Source organism: Pseudoliparis swirei, chromosome 7, assembly GCF_029220125.1.
Source record: "Pseudoliparis swirei isolate HS2019 ecotype Mariana Trench chromosome 7, NWPU_hadal_v1, whole genome shotgun sequence".
Classification (NCBI taxonomy): domain Eukaryota; kingdom Metazoa; phylum Chordata; class Actinopteri; order Perciformes; family Liparidae; genus Pseudoliparis; species Pseudoliparis swirei.
Window position 1 is genome coordinate 15,904,672 of NC_079394.1, and position 19,822 is coordinate 15,924,493.

The 19,822-nt window shown below is 42.9% G+C and overlaps 1 protein-coding gene across 8 annotated transcripts in view; it reads right to left on the reverse strand.

Annotated features, from left to right (window-relative positions):
* The window catches only part of wdfy3 (WD repeat and FYVE domain containing 3), a 70,865-nt gene that overhangs the window by 36,590 nt on the left and 14,453 nt on the right, over positions 1 to 19,822 (reverse strand). For 7 of the 8 annotated variants that reach the window (XM_056419909.1, XM_056419908.1, XM_056419910.1 and 4 more), the window contains exons 5-18: positions 18,095 to 18,340; positions 17,398 to 17,590; positions 16,334 to 16,520; positions 15,140 to 15,306; positions 13,138 to 13,620; positions 12,471 to 12,581; positions 12,073 to 12,266; positions 10,130 to 10,401; positions 9,285 to 9,482; positions 8,948 to 9,031; positions 7,152 to 7,344; positions 6,393 to 6,607; positions 3,083 to 3,195; positions 1,445 to 1,682 (exon numbers count right to left, since the gene is read on the reverse strand). In XM_056419909.1, the coding sequence (XP_056275884.1) occupies positions 1,445 to 1,682; positions 3,083 to 3,195; positions 6,393 to 6,607; positions 7,152 to 7,344; positions 8,948 to 9,031; positions 9,285 to 9,482; positions 10,130 to 10,401; positions 12,073 to 12,266; positions 12,471 to 12,581; positions 13,138 to 13,620; positions 15,140 to 15,306; positions 16,334 to 16,520; positions 17,398 to 17,590; positions 18,095 to 18,340 (2,894 nt within the window). The remainder of the gene's footprint in view (positions 1 to 1,444; positions 1,683 to 3,082; positions 3,196 to 6,392; positions 6,608 to 7,151; positions 7,345 to 8,947; positions 9,032 to 9,284; positions 9,483 to 10,129; positions 10,402 to 12,072; positions 12,267 to 12,470; positions 12,582 to 13,137; positions 13,621 to 15,139; positions 15,307 to 16,333; positions 16,521 to 17,397; positions 17,591 to 18,094; positions 18,341 to 19,822) is intronic. The other variant, XM_056419907.1, reaches the window with a different exon arrangement.

Here is a 19,822-nt window from a genome sequence, read left to right on the forward strand (position 1 = left end):
AAGTGGGCCAGTGCCTCGTCCTCTGTGTTTTCAGGAGGAACTCCATGTTCTATTCTGAGGAGGCCAACGGGTTCTTGTGGGTGAAAGGAACCCGACATGAGGGTCCAATGAGGGCTTTCGAGAAGGGAACCAATGAGACGCCTCGTTTAGTCTTAGTGTGTAACGGGAGAGAGAGACGAGAATTATTTATTCCTGAGCAGATGAAATACAAGGGAATGACTTTAGAAACCTATTTTGCGTTCTTTAAATCCCATTAAAGAATATGGATAATTCTGTTAAAATATGACAAAACTAAATATGGACGCCGTAAGATCTTTGATAGAGACGATCCCGGAGGTCTCAAACATGGAAATACTAAATTAATAAATAACTCAAGGTGCATTTATAGCTCTCAGCTTCACACGTTACAAACATGGTGGAAGGCGGCCGCCGCGCGTCGACCTTGAGATCAGGGAACTTTAGAAATAACGAGACCAAATGTAGAAATGTTTTCCTCTTTTGAGAATGAAAATATCCCACTGGCCTTGCTCTATAAACAGCATCACACACACATTCTTGTATAAGCCCTGAAGTGAGGACCAGATAAATTCACATTGGGACTGAGGACCACACACACACAGGTCAGGAAACAGAAAATAACCGATGACCTTTTCTCTCAAACCGGCATCCTTATGAATATTAATGAAGATTTTTAAAAAACGTATCACACTTAAGTTTCTCTCGGCAGGTTGTTTACCGCGTTGTCAGCGCCACACGTGTGCGTTGCAGAAAAGTGCGTTGGCGGGCCGCCAAGGTCACATCACAGCATTTCCGCTGCCCCTCCCCACACACAAAAGGGCGTCATATGACAAAAGGCGTAAAATGAGCCTCTCTGTATGCGGCGCCACAGCCGGAGGCCGATGAACACAACCTGTTCAATAGTAGTAAAAACAACATGTGGCACCCTGAGGCGCGTGTGTGTGCGTGTGTGTGTGTGTGTGTGGTGTGTGTGTGTGTGAAGAAAATTGCTCTATAAAGAGAAAAAGATTTGAGAGAGGGACCGGCATGATTAAAGAAAAAAATGAAGATTTGTCCAGTCACGGAGTTCCTTGCGAATATATGCATGTATTAATAAAATATCAAATCGTGAATGGAGAAAGGAAAGGCTGTATGGATGATTTATTCCCTTATTTTCTTCCCTGGAATTTTCTTCATCTTTTTTTCCAGTTTTTTCTTATGATTTGTTTTTGTTGTTTTTTCCAGATAATTTATGATTTTGGTCTCCACAAAATAAACTGAATTGAATGAACCCTGCGCTGTGATTTTCATCTTAATGCTGGTTGTTTTACGTTCTACAGCACCGTTTACTGGTCTGGTTTCACCGTCAGCTCTCATTGTTTCATTTCCAGCAGCAGTATTGAGACCCCGTCCCTTTTTCTGGGCGACCAGAAGAGTAAACACTCACCCGAAGCCCTCCAGCGAAGTGTCGAACTCCACGAAGGCGGGCGTGACGGCTGAGCCGTGCAGACGGATGTCGTGGGGCGTCGTCATGGAGACCAGGCACTTGACCCGGGTGAGGGGCACCGTGCTGCCCTCGGCCGAGCGCACCAGGCTGCGGCTGATGCGGTACTGGCCGTTGTCCTCCGCCGGCGTGGCGAAGACGCTGTCGGGCCCGAAGCCCTCCATGGACATGGTCATGCTGTCTGTGGAGTCAGGACGGAGACAGAGACGGGGGGGGGGGGTCAGTTCACAACTAGTATTATGGGATGTTTCTATCTCCCAGTGTAAGAACAGCTGAGCTGAATGCTGTCTCCTGCATCCCCGATTTAATGATTATAATAACAATTTCTAAATGATGTTAACTTGTTTGTTGTTGTAATGTTCACTTTGGCCACACGGGGCTGAAGTACACCCAGACCCCATGACCATTTAGGACTAAAAGCATTCATGTTTCTCCCAGGAAAAGGTTTGCACACATATACATATATAATATTTATATATTATATATCAAATATATATTACATATTTTATAAAATATATAATGTACAAATATATATATATATAAAATAAATAATAAAATATATAAAACCCTCTTTCTACACCTGGCAATCTGTACATCTATTCTTACGTCATAAACACAGGAGACAAGATCTTCCATCTCACATCCATATGGCCCTTGTAGGTTATTAATTCTCCTTCTCACACGTCTCCTTCGGATCAGGCAATAAAAGGAACAACCGTAATGTTTTTATAATGCATAATGAGAACAGCAGATACATAAATTAATTATATTTATATATATTAAGGCTTTTAAAAGACTAACTTCCTCATCCTATAAGGACAATATTTCACCTTCTTTTAAGAACACATGATTGCTGCTCTCATTTATTATTCCATCAAAACAAAGACGCCTTGGCTCTAAGCAGGAAGTGCAACGACCAGCGGCGGCGGCTAATACGGCATGCTAGGCGGCGGCGTGTTGCTGTGTAAAGAGCAGTAATTAGCACGTGGCTCTAAATCCATTCGCAGCTGGGGAGGAGACACAATAAGCAATTAGGACGCGGCGAGGAGTCAGATTACAAACATTAAGGGGGAAACAAACCGCGGCAACGTGATCTGTGCTTAACACGCAGAGATTACAGACTTCACTCGGGGAGGACTTCATATGCACATCGTGTTCTTTTTATGTTCAACGTTTGTGCACAAAGTCAAGCGACCCATGATTCAACATCCTGATCAGTCAAACAAGATCCTAGGAGTCTGTTTACAGTGATCTGAACTCTGTGGAGACGAGCTGGTTATTTACAACATGGCCATTAAATGTCAAACGGGAAGCTCGTCCTCCGCAATCACCGCCTCTTGAAGAAGAAGAAGAAGAAGAAGAAGAAGAAGAAGAAGAAGAAGAAGAAGAAGAAGAATTGTTAAAAACCCGCTCTGACAATCGGTATCTTCAAAAAGCAAAATACTTGAAGTATGACAATCTTAACAAAACTAGAAGACAGAACCCAGTAAGTGTTTCCTGAAGGCCTCTCAGACCATCATTGAGTTTGATGAGCAGCCCCCCCCTCCCCCCCCCCCCCGGTGACCCGTGGTACCGCCTTACTTCTCATCTCGGCGTCGTAGCTCAGCGAGCTGGGCTTATGGACCCGGTACTGCTTCAGCAACTTCTTGTCCCAGGCGCCGCAGTTCAGAGGGTTCCCGAGACGCAAGAACTCCCTGGAGGAGGAGAAAATGAGCAGGACGACGCCATTAAAGACAACACCAACGAAGAAGAACGGAAAACACAGGAGGAATCAAATGGCAATAAGAAATATATATATATTTATAAAATTATATATATATATATAAATATTCATACATAGAAAATAATATATATATATCGAAAATAATATATATATATATATATATAGAAATATTATAAAATACAAATATATAAAGAAAATAATTATATATAAATATAATTTTATATATATATATATGTATATACTCTTGATTATTTTCAGCAACAACATTTAAAAAAACATTACAAATAATAATATATTTATAAAATTATATATATATATATATATATCAATAATATATATATATAATTTTTGGAGGTAAACCTTTCTCCAATTGTTAACAAATTAGTGTATGAAATTAAGAGGCAACCTTTTTCAATCTCTAACAGTTGGTTCGGTTCATATTTAAATATACGGTAAATATATTGTCCTTTTATTTCATGAGATAGCTTTACAAGCACTTTAAGTCTGATGCGGTCTTTTAACTGAGGGTGAAACAGAACCAGAACTCATTTCGGGAGTCTGGAAAGAAAATGGGGCAAAACATTTACAGACTAAATACATTTTAATCGCCCGTGAAACATTTAATGTACACTCGCTCGACATTATTCAAAAATATCGACACAGAACACAAAGACAGAAATTAAGATTAAGTATTCGACGGTAGACGAATGCTTCCTGACGATGCATTAGACGGAAGGTTATCCACTGAAGATTAATGCATCAATTATTTAAAATTAAAACACAAACGAAACACCATGACACAGGAAGGAGGAAGAGGTAGAAAGATGAGGAGGGTGAACATGAGGAGGAGGAAACAGATCGACAGATATGTTAAACTCCGGCGAGCGAATAACAGCCAGAGATTTACATATAAAAAGAGCCCCCCCCCCCCCCCCCCCAATCTCCCATCTCACTGAACTAGTCAAGCGGGAAATGAGCTCCGTTCAGTTTGCATCTATTCTTTCACACGCTGTCAAAGCAGATTACGCAAATTAGGTAAAACTACAACGTTAGCACGCTAGTTAGCATGTTGGAAAAAAGCTAAATGTGGCCATGTTTTAGGTAATAGCAAGATGCTAAATATTGCACTGCAAAACCATCTCAGTGGGCCGTCTTATCGACAGCCAAATAATAAAAAAAGGCATAAAACGCCACCATTTAATACTTTGGGCTAAACTTTAGCGATCTTACGTTTGCTAAATGTTGCCCGGGTAAAGGCAACCCTTTTTTAATGCATTTTAGCCAAAATTTGAGATTAGTGAATTTCAATTCAATTCAATTCAATTCAGTTTATTTGTATAGCCCATTTTCCCAAATTACAAATTTGTCTCAGAGTGCTATACAATCTGTACACATAGACATCCCTGTCCCAGAACCTCACATCGGATCAGGAAAAACTCCCAAACAACCTTTCAGGGGAAAGAAAGGGAAGAAACCTTCAGGAGAGCAACAGAGGAGGATCCCTCTCCAGCAGTGGCGGCTCCTGAAAAAATTCTCAGGGGGGGCAATTTTTGGGATAATGATTAACCCTCCCAAAACCACAGACCTTCAGACAGCTGTCTATGTGTAGCTTCGTCACAATGCCATCAGGTCATGTGACTCCAGTCAGTGTTATGGCTGTGACTGAACTCTGTCTGTGAGCTTGTAGTTAGTTCATAAGCAGACAGACAGTCTGAGGCCGTCTGTGAGCTGCTGTCAGTAATCCAGCTCCTGGTCTTTGATTTGGGTATTTTTTCAACAAGATTTAAATAATTATAATAATAATAAATATGAGATCCCAATTTGTGACTCCTGCATCTGTGCTTTTTCAAATAATAGAATAAATACAATTGCAATCACTTTCAAGTAAACCAGATTGCTCCACCAGACAAGAAAAAAGCTAAATGTTGAGCTTTTGTTTTGAAGGGCAACAGCAGAAAAGCCGAACTCACGGAGGTAAGACCTGGCAAGTCGCCAAGAATCTCGGCTGTCGCGCATGCGCAGGTGTAACTTGTTAATGCCGTAACGTAAACATTTACACGAAGGTACAGGCACTTCAACATTTATTTATTCATGACTTAGTTTTATGTCTTTGTACTTTGACCTTGTGTAATATGTGAAGTTATCAATAAAGGTCTTTCTGCATTTCCCCTGCGCCTCACCTGTAGTGGTACGTTCCTCTTTCAGGGAGCACAGCTGACAACACGGCTGTCAGAGAACCCGTTTTCAGACGTTCATTAAAATCAGGCGGAGATCTTTTCTGACGTCGATCGTCAGGAAGAAAACGTTTCAGAAGACACTTTAGAAAATGTTCGAGAATGAGGAAAAATGTGTTTCTGATTTTATTTTCGAGAGCGACAGGGACCACTGGTCTAGGAAGTCTTAATTCTATTGTTGCCAATGTGTCTTCATTGTTACGCCGACCGAAAGGAGTCTCTTTCAAAGAAAGAATTGAATCGCTGCTGTTGCCCTGAGCACCGGCCATCTCCACTGAATATGTCTCTGTCGAAGCTGTATGACGTACTGATACGCTTTTACGTCGATTACTGATGACAAGACCTGGAGGGGCGAGTCCTCCCGGAAGCCATAGAGAATGCATTGAGAGCTCTGTTTTGTGAAAAAAATGGATTTAACATTGGAGTCAATGGGAGAGGTCTGGGGCGATTTTCATTCCGCCCAAAGTCGCCCCAGAAGGGGCGGGGCCATTGGAAGCACGACTTTAGGCTGACTGAATGACTGTTACCTGATTGGACAATGACATCCAGAGGCAGATCAGACGGTATAGTGGTAGAATGCGACTTTTCTTTTTTTCTTTTCCCCCTAGGCAGTGCGTCACCCCAATCGCCCTTATGGACAAGCCGCCCCTGCTCTCCAGGATGGACAGGTGTAATAGATGTAATGTGTACAGAAGGAATCATTATACACAAATTAAAACACAGTATCAACACAATCAATGAATATGACAGAGTGTATGAATCGAGAGATATTTAATATGGATATCAAATTAGTAGTATGTATGCACGAGGACCAGCTACACCACCTGTTGTCGGGTCCCTTTAAACCACCATTGAATACCTCCCATCAAAAAAAGGGATGTTTGAAAGCACAGGTGTCAAATAAAAGGCTCGCCATGTCATTTTATGTGGGTACCTGAGTGCCATGGGCTGCAGGGCCTGAGACGCCAGCCTCTCGAACATCCTCTGCAGCGGCGGGTGCAGCGGGTGGTCCTCGTCACCCAGTGCCTGGCTGCAGCGCTGCAGCAGCCGCTGGTGGAGGCTCGCCTCGCACAGCACCTGCTGGTTCCGCTCGCTGTTCACCAGCAGCTGCAGGATGTTGGCCACTGCCAGCTGCAGGTCCAGTGCATGCTGGGAAAACAAGGCGGAGTCCATGATTTAGGGGATTGTATCTGTCATGTTTACTGAGCAAAGTCGGGAAAACTGAATTTAAATATCAATCTGGTTAAAAAACTATAACTCAACATTTTTTAAATTGTACATTTGTTAATGTTAATAACACATTTGGAAAAAAGCAATACGAGTCATTTAAGAAATTAAAGGCCACAATGAAGAGCTTTAATTATCTATAATTGTCAGAACCTCATGAATATTCAGTAATGAATGGCCTAATATGTCACTAAAACATATTTCAATCCATTAATTACAATAATATTCAAGTTTTTTTAAACAAATTGATATTTAAAAACCTATATCAATGTAATGAATGAATTACAATAATATAGCTTTTTATATATCAATTTGGTTAAAAAAATTGATTGTAAAAAAATATAACTAAACATTTTTTTTAATTGTGAGTTCTCATAACAGATTCGGAAAAAAGCAATATTATTGTAATTAATGGCCTAATTCGCTATCCTTTAAAACAGGAAGTGCACGCGAGCAGCATCCTCACCTCTGGTTGGCTGTCGGAGCAGACGGAGGGCAGCAGGTCCAGGATGGCCAGCACGGCCCCCGGGTGGATGACCACCATGTCGGACGAAGAAGACGAGGAGGAGGCGAGGTGGGAGGCGTTGGCCAGGTGGAGCTTCAGGTCGGTCAGAGCCTTGACGGGGGCGGGGGGGCCCGATGTGCCGTAGTAGCCTTGTCTGTGGAGCACATGGTGTGATTCACAGGGAGATTTATTTAAAGGATCCGGGCCACTTTTCCATGACTTTACATGTTTAAATCTACACTTCTCTGGCATAGTGGATTATCCCTACCACCTCCCTGGCATAGTGGATTATCCCAACAATTTACCTGGCATAGTGGATTATCCCGACCTCTTCCCTAGCATAGTGGATTAACCCGATCGCTTCCCTGAGCTACTGTTGCTATGGCCACCAAACTTTTCGGTTAAGGTTTTTTTTTTTAAGTCGCTCTTCTCAAAAGCCTTGGACATTATTCGGACTGTTAAATATCAGACTGCAGGATATATAAATGTATATATATAAATAAATAAATATAAATATGTATATTACCGATGATTAAATGACTCTTTTACTTACTGTTTTTATTGCAGTGAGCATATATAAAAAAGAAAAGGTGATACAATACTGGGTTTAATTCTTTAATTTAGGAATCTACAGCTCCGCAATCAACAAACACGGATTGCTGCGACACGCCTGGAGATTCTTTTAATTTTAATTTTTAAAACAATGCAGATGCTGAGCAGATTAGCCGCGGACCTTTTTTCCCTCACTGTTGAGCTGAATCTGAGGACTCAGTCTCATAAAACTACATTTCCCAGAGTTCAGTGGGAATGTTTTAATTAAAATGTTTACTTTAAAAGGTAATTTCTGTTCTCTGTCTTTATAGGTTTACAACCTAATTCACCGACAGACCAATCAACTAACAAAGCCAAAAGGAAAATATAAGTGATTGTCGGGAATTTGAGTTGTCCTTGTGTCCTTTGGAACGGTGAACAAGAGTAGGACTTGACACTCGCAATGAGAAGAAGAAAAACACACGAGAGAGAGAGAGAGATAACGTTTCCGTCATCGAGGCTGGAGTTGTGTGTTTGTGGGTTTTTTTTTAACCAATTAAAAGGGTACAAAGAAGAGCTTTAATTATCTATAATTGTGACATGATAACAACCTCAGGAATATTCAGCGGAACCAGTTTCACCTCGACAGATATTAGAGGACTTTTCCTTTTGCTCCTTTTAAATTAAATCCCTAAGAGTGTGAGAAACTTCAGCCGAAAGGGAAGAAAAGGAGGGGGGAGGGGAGGGGAGGGGGGCTACTTCAGGCCGAGAGCAATTTAACGGATTCGCTTCACGTCTTCCTGGAGCAGGACAAGTGGTTCACATTGAGTGTTTGGACAGAAACGTAATGGGGGGTAGTTGGTAATGTAAATATTTATTTTGTTATTTATCAGAAACAATGCCAGGGATCGTTTATAGGCTGCAACTATCGATCAATCTTCCAATCACAGGGAGCGGATTATTCAGTTTGTTAAAATCTGCAACCTCACCAAAACCTTCACACTTTCCCTTTAAAATCAATAACACACACATCATTAAATCCTCATATTTGAGAGGTTGGATTCATCAAAAGGTGCCGATCTTCGTAGATCAGATGTGGGAGGAGTTAGCGGAGAACATTTGTGGGAGGAGTTAGCGGAGATCATTTGTGGCCACTAGAGGGCGCCGACTGAAGACGAGCAGAGTGACGGGAGGAGGTGACACACAAACAGAGAAGCTGTAGCTACCTCTTCCTGCTGAGGGCCGGCGTGCCCCACGGCGAGGGCAGCGAGGTCTCGTGAGTCAGGCAGGGAGGCACCTGCTCCGCTCGACTGCACACACACACACACACACACACACACACACACACAGACAGACGCACACGGAACCGGGCGCCGAGGAAGAACAGCCAGACGGCACCAGAGGTTAGAGGTTGAAGGAAGGAAGGGGGAAAGAAGAAGAAGCTGTTAGTGGAAAGGAAACACAGGAGCATGCAGAGAGGACGCTTCCTGCTGCACGTCATTTATTCTTTTTTATGAACATGGCCCCGTGCTGTACGCCGCTTCTTGAAAAAGCCCCTCTGACCTGTCGAAGGAGTCGGTGGCCATCTTGTACAGGTAGATGAAGAGCTTGCTGCAGTGCTTGAGCGTGGGGCAGACGCTGTCCCCCGCGCAGCCACCGGGGGCAGCCTCGTCCTCCAGCAGCCGCTGGAAGGGCTGCGAGTTGGAGGGGAAGACGGACGTGGCGCCCAGCTTCTTGGTGTCGGAGAAGCAGCCCAACAGCCTGATATGGGGGGGGGGACGGGGGACATTTCTCTTTTCTTTAAATATCAACTTTGATTGTAAAAAGATATTGTAAAAAAAAAGTAATTGTGCATTTGTTATTGTTATTAACACATTCTTTTTAAAGATATTATTTTTAAATATACTCTTAATATATATATTTTTAATTGAATATTTCTGATTATAAAAAAATACAACAAACTTTTTTATTGATTGTGTTTTTAGTTGTTAATAAACACATTCTGAAGAAAGCTATATTTATATTTTTTAGAATCAGAAATATACAAGTTTTAAGATTTTAGATTTAAAAAGCAATATTATTGTAATTAATGGCCTAATACGTCAAAAGTGACATTACAATAATATTAAAACTTTAATATTTCTGATTGTAAAAAATATAACATCATATTTCTTATAATTGTGTGTTTGTTATTGTTAACATTCTGAAAAAAGCTGTATTATTGTAATTAATGGCCTAAATGAAATGACAGAGTAAATGTCATCTGTTACTGAGTCATGTGACCAGAATGATGACATCACAGAGATGCGGCACATTCAATGCACGAGACGGAAATTATTCATGAACTAACAGGTGAAGAAAGTCGACCAATCAAATTCACCAACAGAGACAAAGCAGGTGACCCTCACCTCACGGCGTCGGCCAGCTTCTCGTACTGGACCTCCGTGCGGAAGAAGTGGGAGTTGGCGGGCTCGTAGCGCATGGCGGCGGTGAGCGTGCAGATGACGGTGTGCAGCAGCTCGAACACCTGGTTCTGGTTGACGCGCTCCCAGCCGTGACGCGGCGGCTGGCACAGCGAGCGCTCCATGGCCACCAGCAGCGACGTCAGGTACACGAAGCCGCCCACCTTGCGGAACACCGTGCGCGTCCGGTGGCTCTCGCGCAGCACCGCCAGCAGGGCCTGGAGAACCGGGGGGAACAACGCAGGCGTTCTACTACGGTTTATATTCGTGGTCCCGGCAACACGTTCTGACGATGCTTTTACATTTTTGTTCTTAAATGATTATTCTCCCCCACAATACATAATACTGTTACAGTTCCTCTACATATTTATGAGCCCCCGGCAGGAAACAACACGGCGGGATCGGAGGGTTAGAATATTACTGCTGCTAAAAACACCGGCACAAATTAGAAAAGGGGAAAAAAAGGAAGTGTGTAATTGTGAAAGTGCATAAAAACGGTGATGTCATCACCCAGAAGGAAGTGGAGGAAAACATGTGTTATTGTGGTCATATTTCTACACTCATGGGAAACAATTTTAATGGAGGACCATTTTTCCTTTTCTTTTATTTATTTTAATCTTTTATTATTTAGTTTATTCTTATATATTATCTTTATTTTTTCTTATTTATATATTCATTTGTATTATTTATTCCTATTATTTCTATTATTTATTTGTTCTTATTTATTAATTATTATTTATTTTAATTATTATTTATGTATTATTATTATGTGTTATTATTATGTATTATTATGAATGTTTTATTTATTAATTGTAATTATGTATTATAATTTATTTTTAAATGTCTTTTTTTAAATGAGGATGTATAACTGCTAATAATAACTCGACCTGGAGTTGAGATTTATTTATTTGCTATTTCTAGGGTTGATAATGAACTTCCATGCACAAGATGTAGAACTAATCGTCCATCAAATTGGCCAACATCCCGATTGCATCGACACCGCCGTACGAACGTACGACTCTGGAGTCTCCTTCCAGTTTGAAATGGTCCATTATAGCAATTATGTGATGACGCATCCCGGCAGAGGAAGGAAGGAGGAAAAGAGAAGTGAAAAACGGTGAGATGGCGTCTCCTGCTGCATGGAAATACTGCCAGACTCAGCACTCGGTGTTTAAACCAATCACATCCTCTTCCTGTGTAGATGTAGGTTTTGTTAACTCCACCGGCCTCGAGGATCAGATACAACGTCTCCGGGTTTGACACAGATTACGGGGTTAAATCACAAGGCCAGTCGGCTTAAAGTTAAGATCCAGTTGTATTCAAACTTGATTCCATTTAAGTTCTTTGTAGGTTTTTTTTGTGTGGGGGGGGGGGGGGGGTGATAATTGAAATCTCTGGTTAGTGCTGATGGGTTAATCCAGCCGAAGCCTCCAGAAGGCGTGAGAATAACATCGGCTGGAAGAGGGGAATTAGAAAAGAAATGTAATTATGCTCCGTAAAATGAGCCCTGTGTGTGTGTGTGTGTGTGTGTGTGTGTGTGTGTGTCAGTGTCTGTGTGTGTGTCAGTGTCTCTGTGTGCGCGCACACCTTACACTTAACACCCAAGGGTTTGAAGCAATTACTGTATATGCAGGGCTTCAAAATGCACATTGTGTTGTTTTTGAACTTCAACGAAATGAATTTAAAGCATTGGAACGATCGAGCATGTCAGAGTGTGTGTGTGTTTCTATATGCCGGTGGGGTCCACCATCTGACATATCACTGATGCCGTGGGGACCAATTTGTGTGAGTGCATTTCTATATCCTGGTGGGGTCCACTACCTGACACATCACTTACGCCGTGGGGACCAATTATTGTTTGTGTGAGTGTATGTGTGTGTGTGTGTTACCCGTAGTATGTCGGTCTTCAGCTGCAGCTCACTGGGCGGCGCCGAGTGCATGAGGCCGAGCAGCGTGCCCATGTCGTCGTCTCCGCTGGGCGACAGCACGAGCTGCTGGATGACGAGCAGCGCGTGCTCCCGACACTGACGGTACTTCACAATGTTGTGGACGCAGCGGGCGCCGCCGAACTCCCGGAACAGAGCTGGGGGGAGACGGTGGAGGAGGGGGGGAAAGGGGGAGAGGTTCAGGGGGCCGCCGAAATGTCTCTTTTTTTCTCGTTCCTTCTAATTGAAGAAAGAAAGTTGGAGGTTACTCATGAAGGCTCCTCACCACGCATCAACATACACATCGATCATGTGTATGGCAGTGTGTGTGTGTGTGTGTGTGTGTGCGTGTGTGAGATTACCTGCGTTAGTGTTGGTGGTGTTGGAGCCCTGCAGCAGCACCGTCAGCGTCTCCATCACCAGCCAGGCCAGCTGCTTCTGCTCCTCCGCCACGCTGTTGTTCTTACAGTCGGCTGAAGAGAAGGGGAGATGACATCATCATGATGTCATTACAACAAAGCGTCCGCGTGCTCCACCATCGGGCCGGAAGGAAAACTGAATTTAATTTAGCCGTATTTGAAGAAAAGTACATCTTTGTCCATGGTGTGTGGTTTAATGTTTCAGCTCTGTGTATAAGATAACAAATAAAAGACTAACTGTCCATCTACTAAACTATAAACCTTTCGACGGTTCTCCTGACCTTCAGTGGTTTGACTTCTCTCTCTTTCTGCAGACTTATGACATCACCGTTATGTGGACTGTCCAGTTATTCTATTAATTGATTCATTCACACACAGCCTCACGTTTCCTTCTATATTTGGTGTGTGTGTGTGTCTGTTTGTGTTTGTGTCTGTGTGTGTCAGCATATGCTTGTCTGTGTATGTGCGTGTAAGTGTGTGTCAGTTTATGTGTGTGAGTCTGTAGTGTATGTGTGTGTGAGAGCGTGTGTGTGTGCGTGCGTCGGCATGTCAATGTGTGTGTGTGTGTCAGTGTCTCTATGTGTGTGTGTGCGTGCGCGAGCGCCCTCACCGGGCTCGTTGCTTTGATGCTGTGGCGCCGCCGCCGGGTCCTTGAGCAAGGCGGCGTACTTGTGCAGCAGGTTCACCAGCACCTCCAGCAGGCCGACCTCGCGCAGCACGTCGCTGAACACGGCGTCGTGGCGGCACAGCTTCAGCAGCGTCGTCACGGCGACGATGCTGCAGGCGTGCGACGTGCTGCCGGACTTGAGCAGCACGCTGACGCCGAACAGCTCCTTGCACGGCACGTAGTTCAGGCCGAACACCACGAACTCCAGCAGCTCGAAGTACTTGGCCTGCGCGGCCGGCAGCTGGGCCACGCGCTCGGCGAACTGCGACAGCGTGTGCTGAGACTCCAGGATGAAGTAGTTGGCCGGCTCGCCCGAGTAGATGCTGCCGATGGCGTCCAGCAGCATGGAGGCCAGGCGGCCCGTCTTGGTGCGCAGGAAGGCATTCTGGAGCACCGCGAAGGCCTGGATGTTACGCACCGTGAGGCCTGCAGGGGGGGGGAGGCGGAGCTTAGGGTAATTTGACTTTTGTTTAATAACTACAAATACTAAAAGAGTTTCTGCACACACTCTGACTCCATATTGGGGGTTGAATATCTAACACATAGCACACACACACTATGACAGACACACTATGACACACACACCCTCTCTCTTTCTCACACACACGCACGCACAAGCTCTCTCTCTCAAACACACACACCTTTTCTCTCTCTCTCTCACAAACACACAAACACACACACACACACACACACACACGCAGTCTCTCACACATATATCCTAATCCATGAAATGACTTTGATGCTCGGCTGACTCCAGCCGGCTTAACCTGTTGACAGTCGCCATGGCAACACTGCCGCCTGTCACACTGCTGGAGACGAATGGCCGAAGCCTCACGCATACTAATGAGCTCTGGGGTCGAGAGATAGAGAGAGACGTCTCGGGCAAGAACCTTCACGCTGCCAACGAACCCGTTCCCCCGTTGACCTTTGACCTCTTTTTCTAAAGCTATGAAGGAACTCAGGAATCAAGACGTTCATGACGTATTGATTTATACTTCACCAATAAACACGAGATATTTCCAGCATTTTACACCCTTCGAATATTTTATATATTATATAATATTCCGTATGTTAAAAGATTATAATACAAATAAAAAAAACATGATTTCTTGCAAATAAGCTATTTAAGCTTGGGTGTGTTGTTGGGAATCGTTTAACCGTTAAACCTTTTTGTGTGTCATATGAGTATCAACGCTGCTTTGTGGATCTTTATGTGGAAATGTTTCTTATAGAATTACACTGAACTATAATCCCTTGTTATTATGTATACATATGTAAACTAGATCATATGTATACAACCAGAGGAAGTGACTGACATGAATTTTTTATTCTTCTCTTGACTTTCACTTATTCCTTAATTTCTGTCTAGTCTGCGGATTTATTGACCCCTCCCCCCCCCCCCCACACACACACTCATGTTTACCCTTTAATGACGGCTCCAGCTGTGTGTAAATTCATTACTAGAAGCCCATCATGGTGCGAGGGTCCTAGTTAGCCCGCCACATTCACTTAGGGTGTGTGTGTGTATGTGTGTGTGCGTGTGTGTGATGGCAGCTGGGGGATACATGAAGACTTTTTAGGAAAACCCGGTTGGTGGGATTGTTTTGGATTTACGAGATGGGGGGGGGGGGCATCTCCTGTCAACGCACCCTGAGGGATCTTCAAAGTGCTGCACATTTTAATGACGTTCATATGGCGTCATCGCCTAACGACGCCCCGCCCCCTCTTGAACAAGTCTAGTCTGTTGCGGGTCATGTGTCATTGAAAAAAGATGATTAATAACATGTCATGTATCATATGTTAGAAATGTTACAATCCACTCAAGTTACTTCATGAATAAAGCCCAGTTTCTTTCTTTGTTGGTTTTATCCGCCATCTTGACTTTAATGTCAACCCGATCAAAAGGACGTGACTTAATGAAAATCCCGAAGGCCATTGAACGCACCTTTCCCAGAAGGCTGCGGGAGCACGAAGCCGGGCAGCAGGAACGGCGCCCCGGTGGTCAGGCCGGCGGGCTTCAGCTCCGTGACCCCGTACGTGGTCAGGCAGGTCACCAGGTTCACCAGGTCCTTCAGGGCATCTTTAGACTCCTCCTCCTTGCCTTGTTCCAGTCTGGGGGGGGGGAACCGAGAAGCTTATGGTAAAACGTCCACACACAACAACAACAACAACAACGACTGTTACCTAGGGATGGGTATCGTTTGGGTTTTTTCCGATACCGGTGCTAAACCGGTACTTTTAAAACGATACCGGTGCCTAAACGGTGCCTGAACCGATATATTTTTTTTTAAACACACAATGAGGACATTAAAAACCTCTTTGGCCATATTCCCTGTAGAAGCCGTTATCATGGAGCACTGACACACAACGGATATCAGACTGTTAACATACACTATATATGTTCTCCATTATATGATGTGATATGTATTGTCATGTGCAGACTTTATAGGGTTAATCCTGTCATTGTGTTGATGGGCAAAGAGAACAACCAATCAGAGGGACTGAAGATGACACGTGACAAATAAAGTTTTGCTTCTGACAGCGAGTTACACTGAAACAAAGTGACGCCCCACGGTCTTTATTCCTCCGTCATTATATTCCCGGTAACACCGGGTATACAGCCGGGACCGCTGGACACCAACACATCTGCTGACAGACTGTCACGCTGGTAGCTAGCGCTAGCTACGAGCGTGACAGTCTACGAACTAGCTTAAGCATGGTTATAATGGCTAATTTATTATTTCTTGGGCTACTTTTATGAATGCAAGACTTGCAATCAACGTTACGGTACTAATCTGAGTTCAGGCTGCTCGTCATAATCGGTCTCCACGTGTTCAGGGGGACCGGTGACGGCCTCCCCATCGCGTCCAGCCTGACGCTGGTGTGCTCGACACGGGTTCACGCAGTCACACACGGCGCAGCCTCCGCTGTCAGAGTTAAATATGATAGGCTATCGTGACCTGCTGACAGGGCGGAGTCACCTGAGAAGTTCACAACAATAGTTTTTTTCAATTTCAATCGACTCAGGCACCGGAAAGAAGCACCGAAATGTGCGTTGCGTTTCAATCCGGGTAATACCGGTTGTATTGGAACCGGTACCATATTGGCACCGGGTTTCGGTAGCCAACCCTACTGTTACCTGAGCGTGAGGTCGCAGAGGAAGGCGTAGCCCTGGCACATGCGGAAGTCGTCCAGCAGCGTCTGCGACACGTCGCTGGAGTCCTTGAGGAAGCACGAGAGGCCGGCGAACATCTCCACGATCTCCAGCGGCGACAGGTCGTCGGACTGCTGCATGTTCTGGACGCACGTGCCCATGCATTCCTTCTCTGGAGGCGGGAACAAACACAGGGGATAAAGATATATATATATATATATATACATACATACATCAGAAATCAGCAACAGTTTTATTGCCAGGAATGTTTACACAAACAAGGATTTTTTTTAATTTTTTTAATATATATTATATATACATATATACATACATATATTATTTTATTGTATTGTGTTTGTAAACATGTTTGCTGCTGCTTCAAGGAAAGTAAAATATAATATTATATGTGTATATATATATCGTTTATTATTACTATTATCTTATTTATTTTTTATCTTTTTCTATCATATTGTATCTAATTTTAATTACTTTATTTATTGTATCTATTGTATTTATTGTATCTTTTGTATCTCATTTATTTTAATTAAATTGTTATATATATAAAATAAAAAATAATAATATATATAAATAAATGTTATATATATATATAATAAATAAAATAAAATTGCAGATTTAAATGGTAAAGGAAATGAAAATGTACAAATTTTATTATATATATATATACGTTTTTTTAATTATTGTATTTGAATATAAGTGTGTTACCTGTAAACTGTTTGACAGCTTATATCTAAACCTAGATATAGATTTAAACATTAACATTTTTATTTTAATATACTACTATCCAACAGCCCCAGAATCCTCAAAACAAAAACCGAGAAATTAAATCCAGCTTGTGTATATCCTCTGATTCTTAATAATTCATAAATAAAAACATTTAAAAGAATAAACTGATTTTTTCATAATTTCAGTGACAAAAATCATTGTACTTGTTTGCCAATTGTGAAGTTACGCAACACCTCTGGCAGTTTGGCAGTTTGGCAGTTTGGCGGTGCCCCCCCCCCCCCCCCACACCGACCCGGTGTATTTACCGTGGATGTACTTGACCACGTTGACGCTGAGGCCGTGCCGGGAGATGGTGGTGAGCACCTCCGCCGCGCTCCTTCTCCAGGGCAGGTTGTGGGGGGGACACCAGGAGGTGATGGCGCTGAACAGCAGCTGCAGGTCGTCCTTCTGGGCCAGCTCCTCCGCCGGAGACACGAAGGTGCAGAGCTTTACCAGGATCTGGAGGGGGGGGGGGGGGACAGATTTAGTCAAATATGTGTATTTTAAGTCAATTCTATACTTTTACACAATGTTTGTGCTAATTTGAGACTTTTTCAATATTAAGATGATTATTTATTATATTTTGTGTATATGCGATATTATTATATTTAATGAGTTTTTCTTTTCATTTCCAATATTATTTCAAACTTAAAAGTAATATGCCCTGCTTTAATTAAAATATTTTATTTACTATTTATATATATTTAAAACATTTTTTTCATTAATAAATAAATAAAATAAAATAGCAGGGCATTTTAAATATATATTTATATATATTTTTTTAGTATTCTGCGCTATTATAGTTTATTATTCGTTGATTTAATTTGTGTATTTATTATATTATAATATATATATATATATATGTCGCTTTAGAATTCTGTTCATTTGAGGGGTTGTTCTGATTTTCTTTATATTGTGTTAAATGAATACATTATTCTTTTAAAAAGATAAATTCCTTTCTACCTGGACAAAGACTTTCTGGAGCATCACCCTGCGGTCGGCCAGGGGCAGCTCCTGCTGGGTGTGGCCCGCCGTTTTCTCCTGGCCGGGGGGAGGTGTCGGCGGCGGTGGAGGAGGGGGTGTGGGCGGCGGCGGCTGAGGGGCGGAGCCTGCCGGGGCCTCGACCATGTGAGGCAGGTCGAAGAACAGGTAGAGGCACTTCACCAGCGTGGAGGGAACGGACATGGTCGTCATGCAGTCCACCGTTTTCTGGAAGGAGGGAAAGATTGTACATGAGATTTAAATATATATATATTATAATAATAATCTAGATAATATATAAACTAGAGATGCACCGATCAGGTTTTTTGTGCCGATCACCGATCACCGAAATCAGTATCTGCCGATCACCGATCACTGAAATCAGTATCTGCCGATCCGATAATACCGATCACCGATCACGGTGTCGATTGAAGCATTCTATTTATTGTGTAGCATTATTGCCTAGGACTATGAGGAAATACATATATAAACCAACTCAAACATTAACGAAATTACAGATTTCTTTAAACATTTAGGACTTTTACTTTGAAAAATGTCCGAATTGATACATTAAAATTGTTTGATTGCTATTGTAGGGGATTTCAGATATGTATGGAACACATCTGCATCATTCATTTCCTTGAACTCTTGGGGAAATCTATTTACAGGACTTTTCTTAACATACAAAAGTCTGACTTATTTTTATAAACTCTTCCTTGGTCCAGTAAAAATGTTTTAATGTTAGCATAATTTAAGCTAAATCTCAGAAACGATCTATAAAGATACAAAATCAGTTAATTGTTTACTTTTATATGCTCGTGTATGATTTGTCGACATCTTATTTTGAAAAACGGATGTTGTTTCACGTGGTTCTTTCCGCTAACTTTGCAAAACCGGATGTTGTCACATAAATCCTTCCGCTAATGTTATCAAAACCCTCGCACGCTCCTGATCGAATGCGTTTACCGTGAGCATCAGTCTCTAGGGGCAGACATGTGAGTGTCGGCTGAGTTGACCCAGAGATTCAACTCGGGGGGACGCCGCCGGTGGTGAGGATCCCCTCGTGGACCTCTCACTCTGCGGCCCTCGCCGGGCGCATCGTCTCCGTTGCGATGCGCCGCGATTGAAACGTCTGATAGTTCTCGCAGATGTTACGTCATCTGATCGATCGGTTTGATCGGCCGTTTTGAGAACGCCGATCAAAACCGATAATGGCAATATCGGCCGATATGGATCGGCGCCGATCAGATCGGTGCATCCCTAATATAAACGCTTCGGTTTGGAAAATGGGTATTTCTTTGTTATTGCGTTATGATTCAAGGTTTCTGTGAGGATAGAAATGGCAGTAGTAGCTGCGAGGGCTTTGTGTGTGTCTGGAAAAGGAAAAATGACTGGTTTGTGCTCACTGAGGTGAATGATTCTGATAATCAAACGCTGCCACATACACACACACACACACACATTCCTTCTTTCACTTCAACACAGGAGCTCTCATAGATGACAACACACACACACCGGCATCGACTGTGGAAGCAGCTCTACGGATTCTCAAGTTAATCCTGAGTCACTGTCATGGAGGATGAACCTGTGAGGTCCGGTGTGTGTGTGTGTGTGTGTGTGTGTGTGTGTGTGTGTGCGTGTGTGTTTAAAGAATATGTCTGCAGCTTTAAGGTCAAGGTTGCTGGGAGCAATCAGTCAGATAGAAAAACC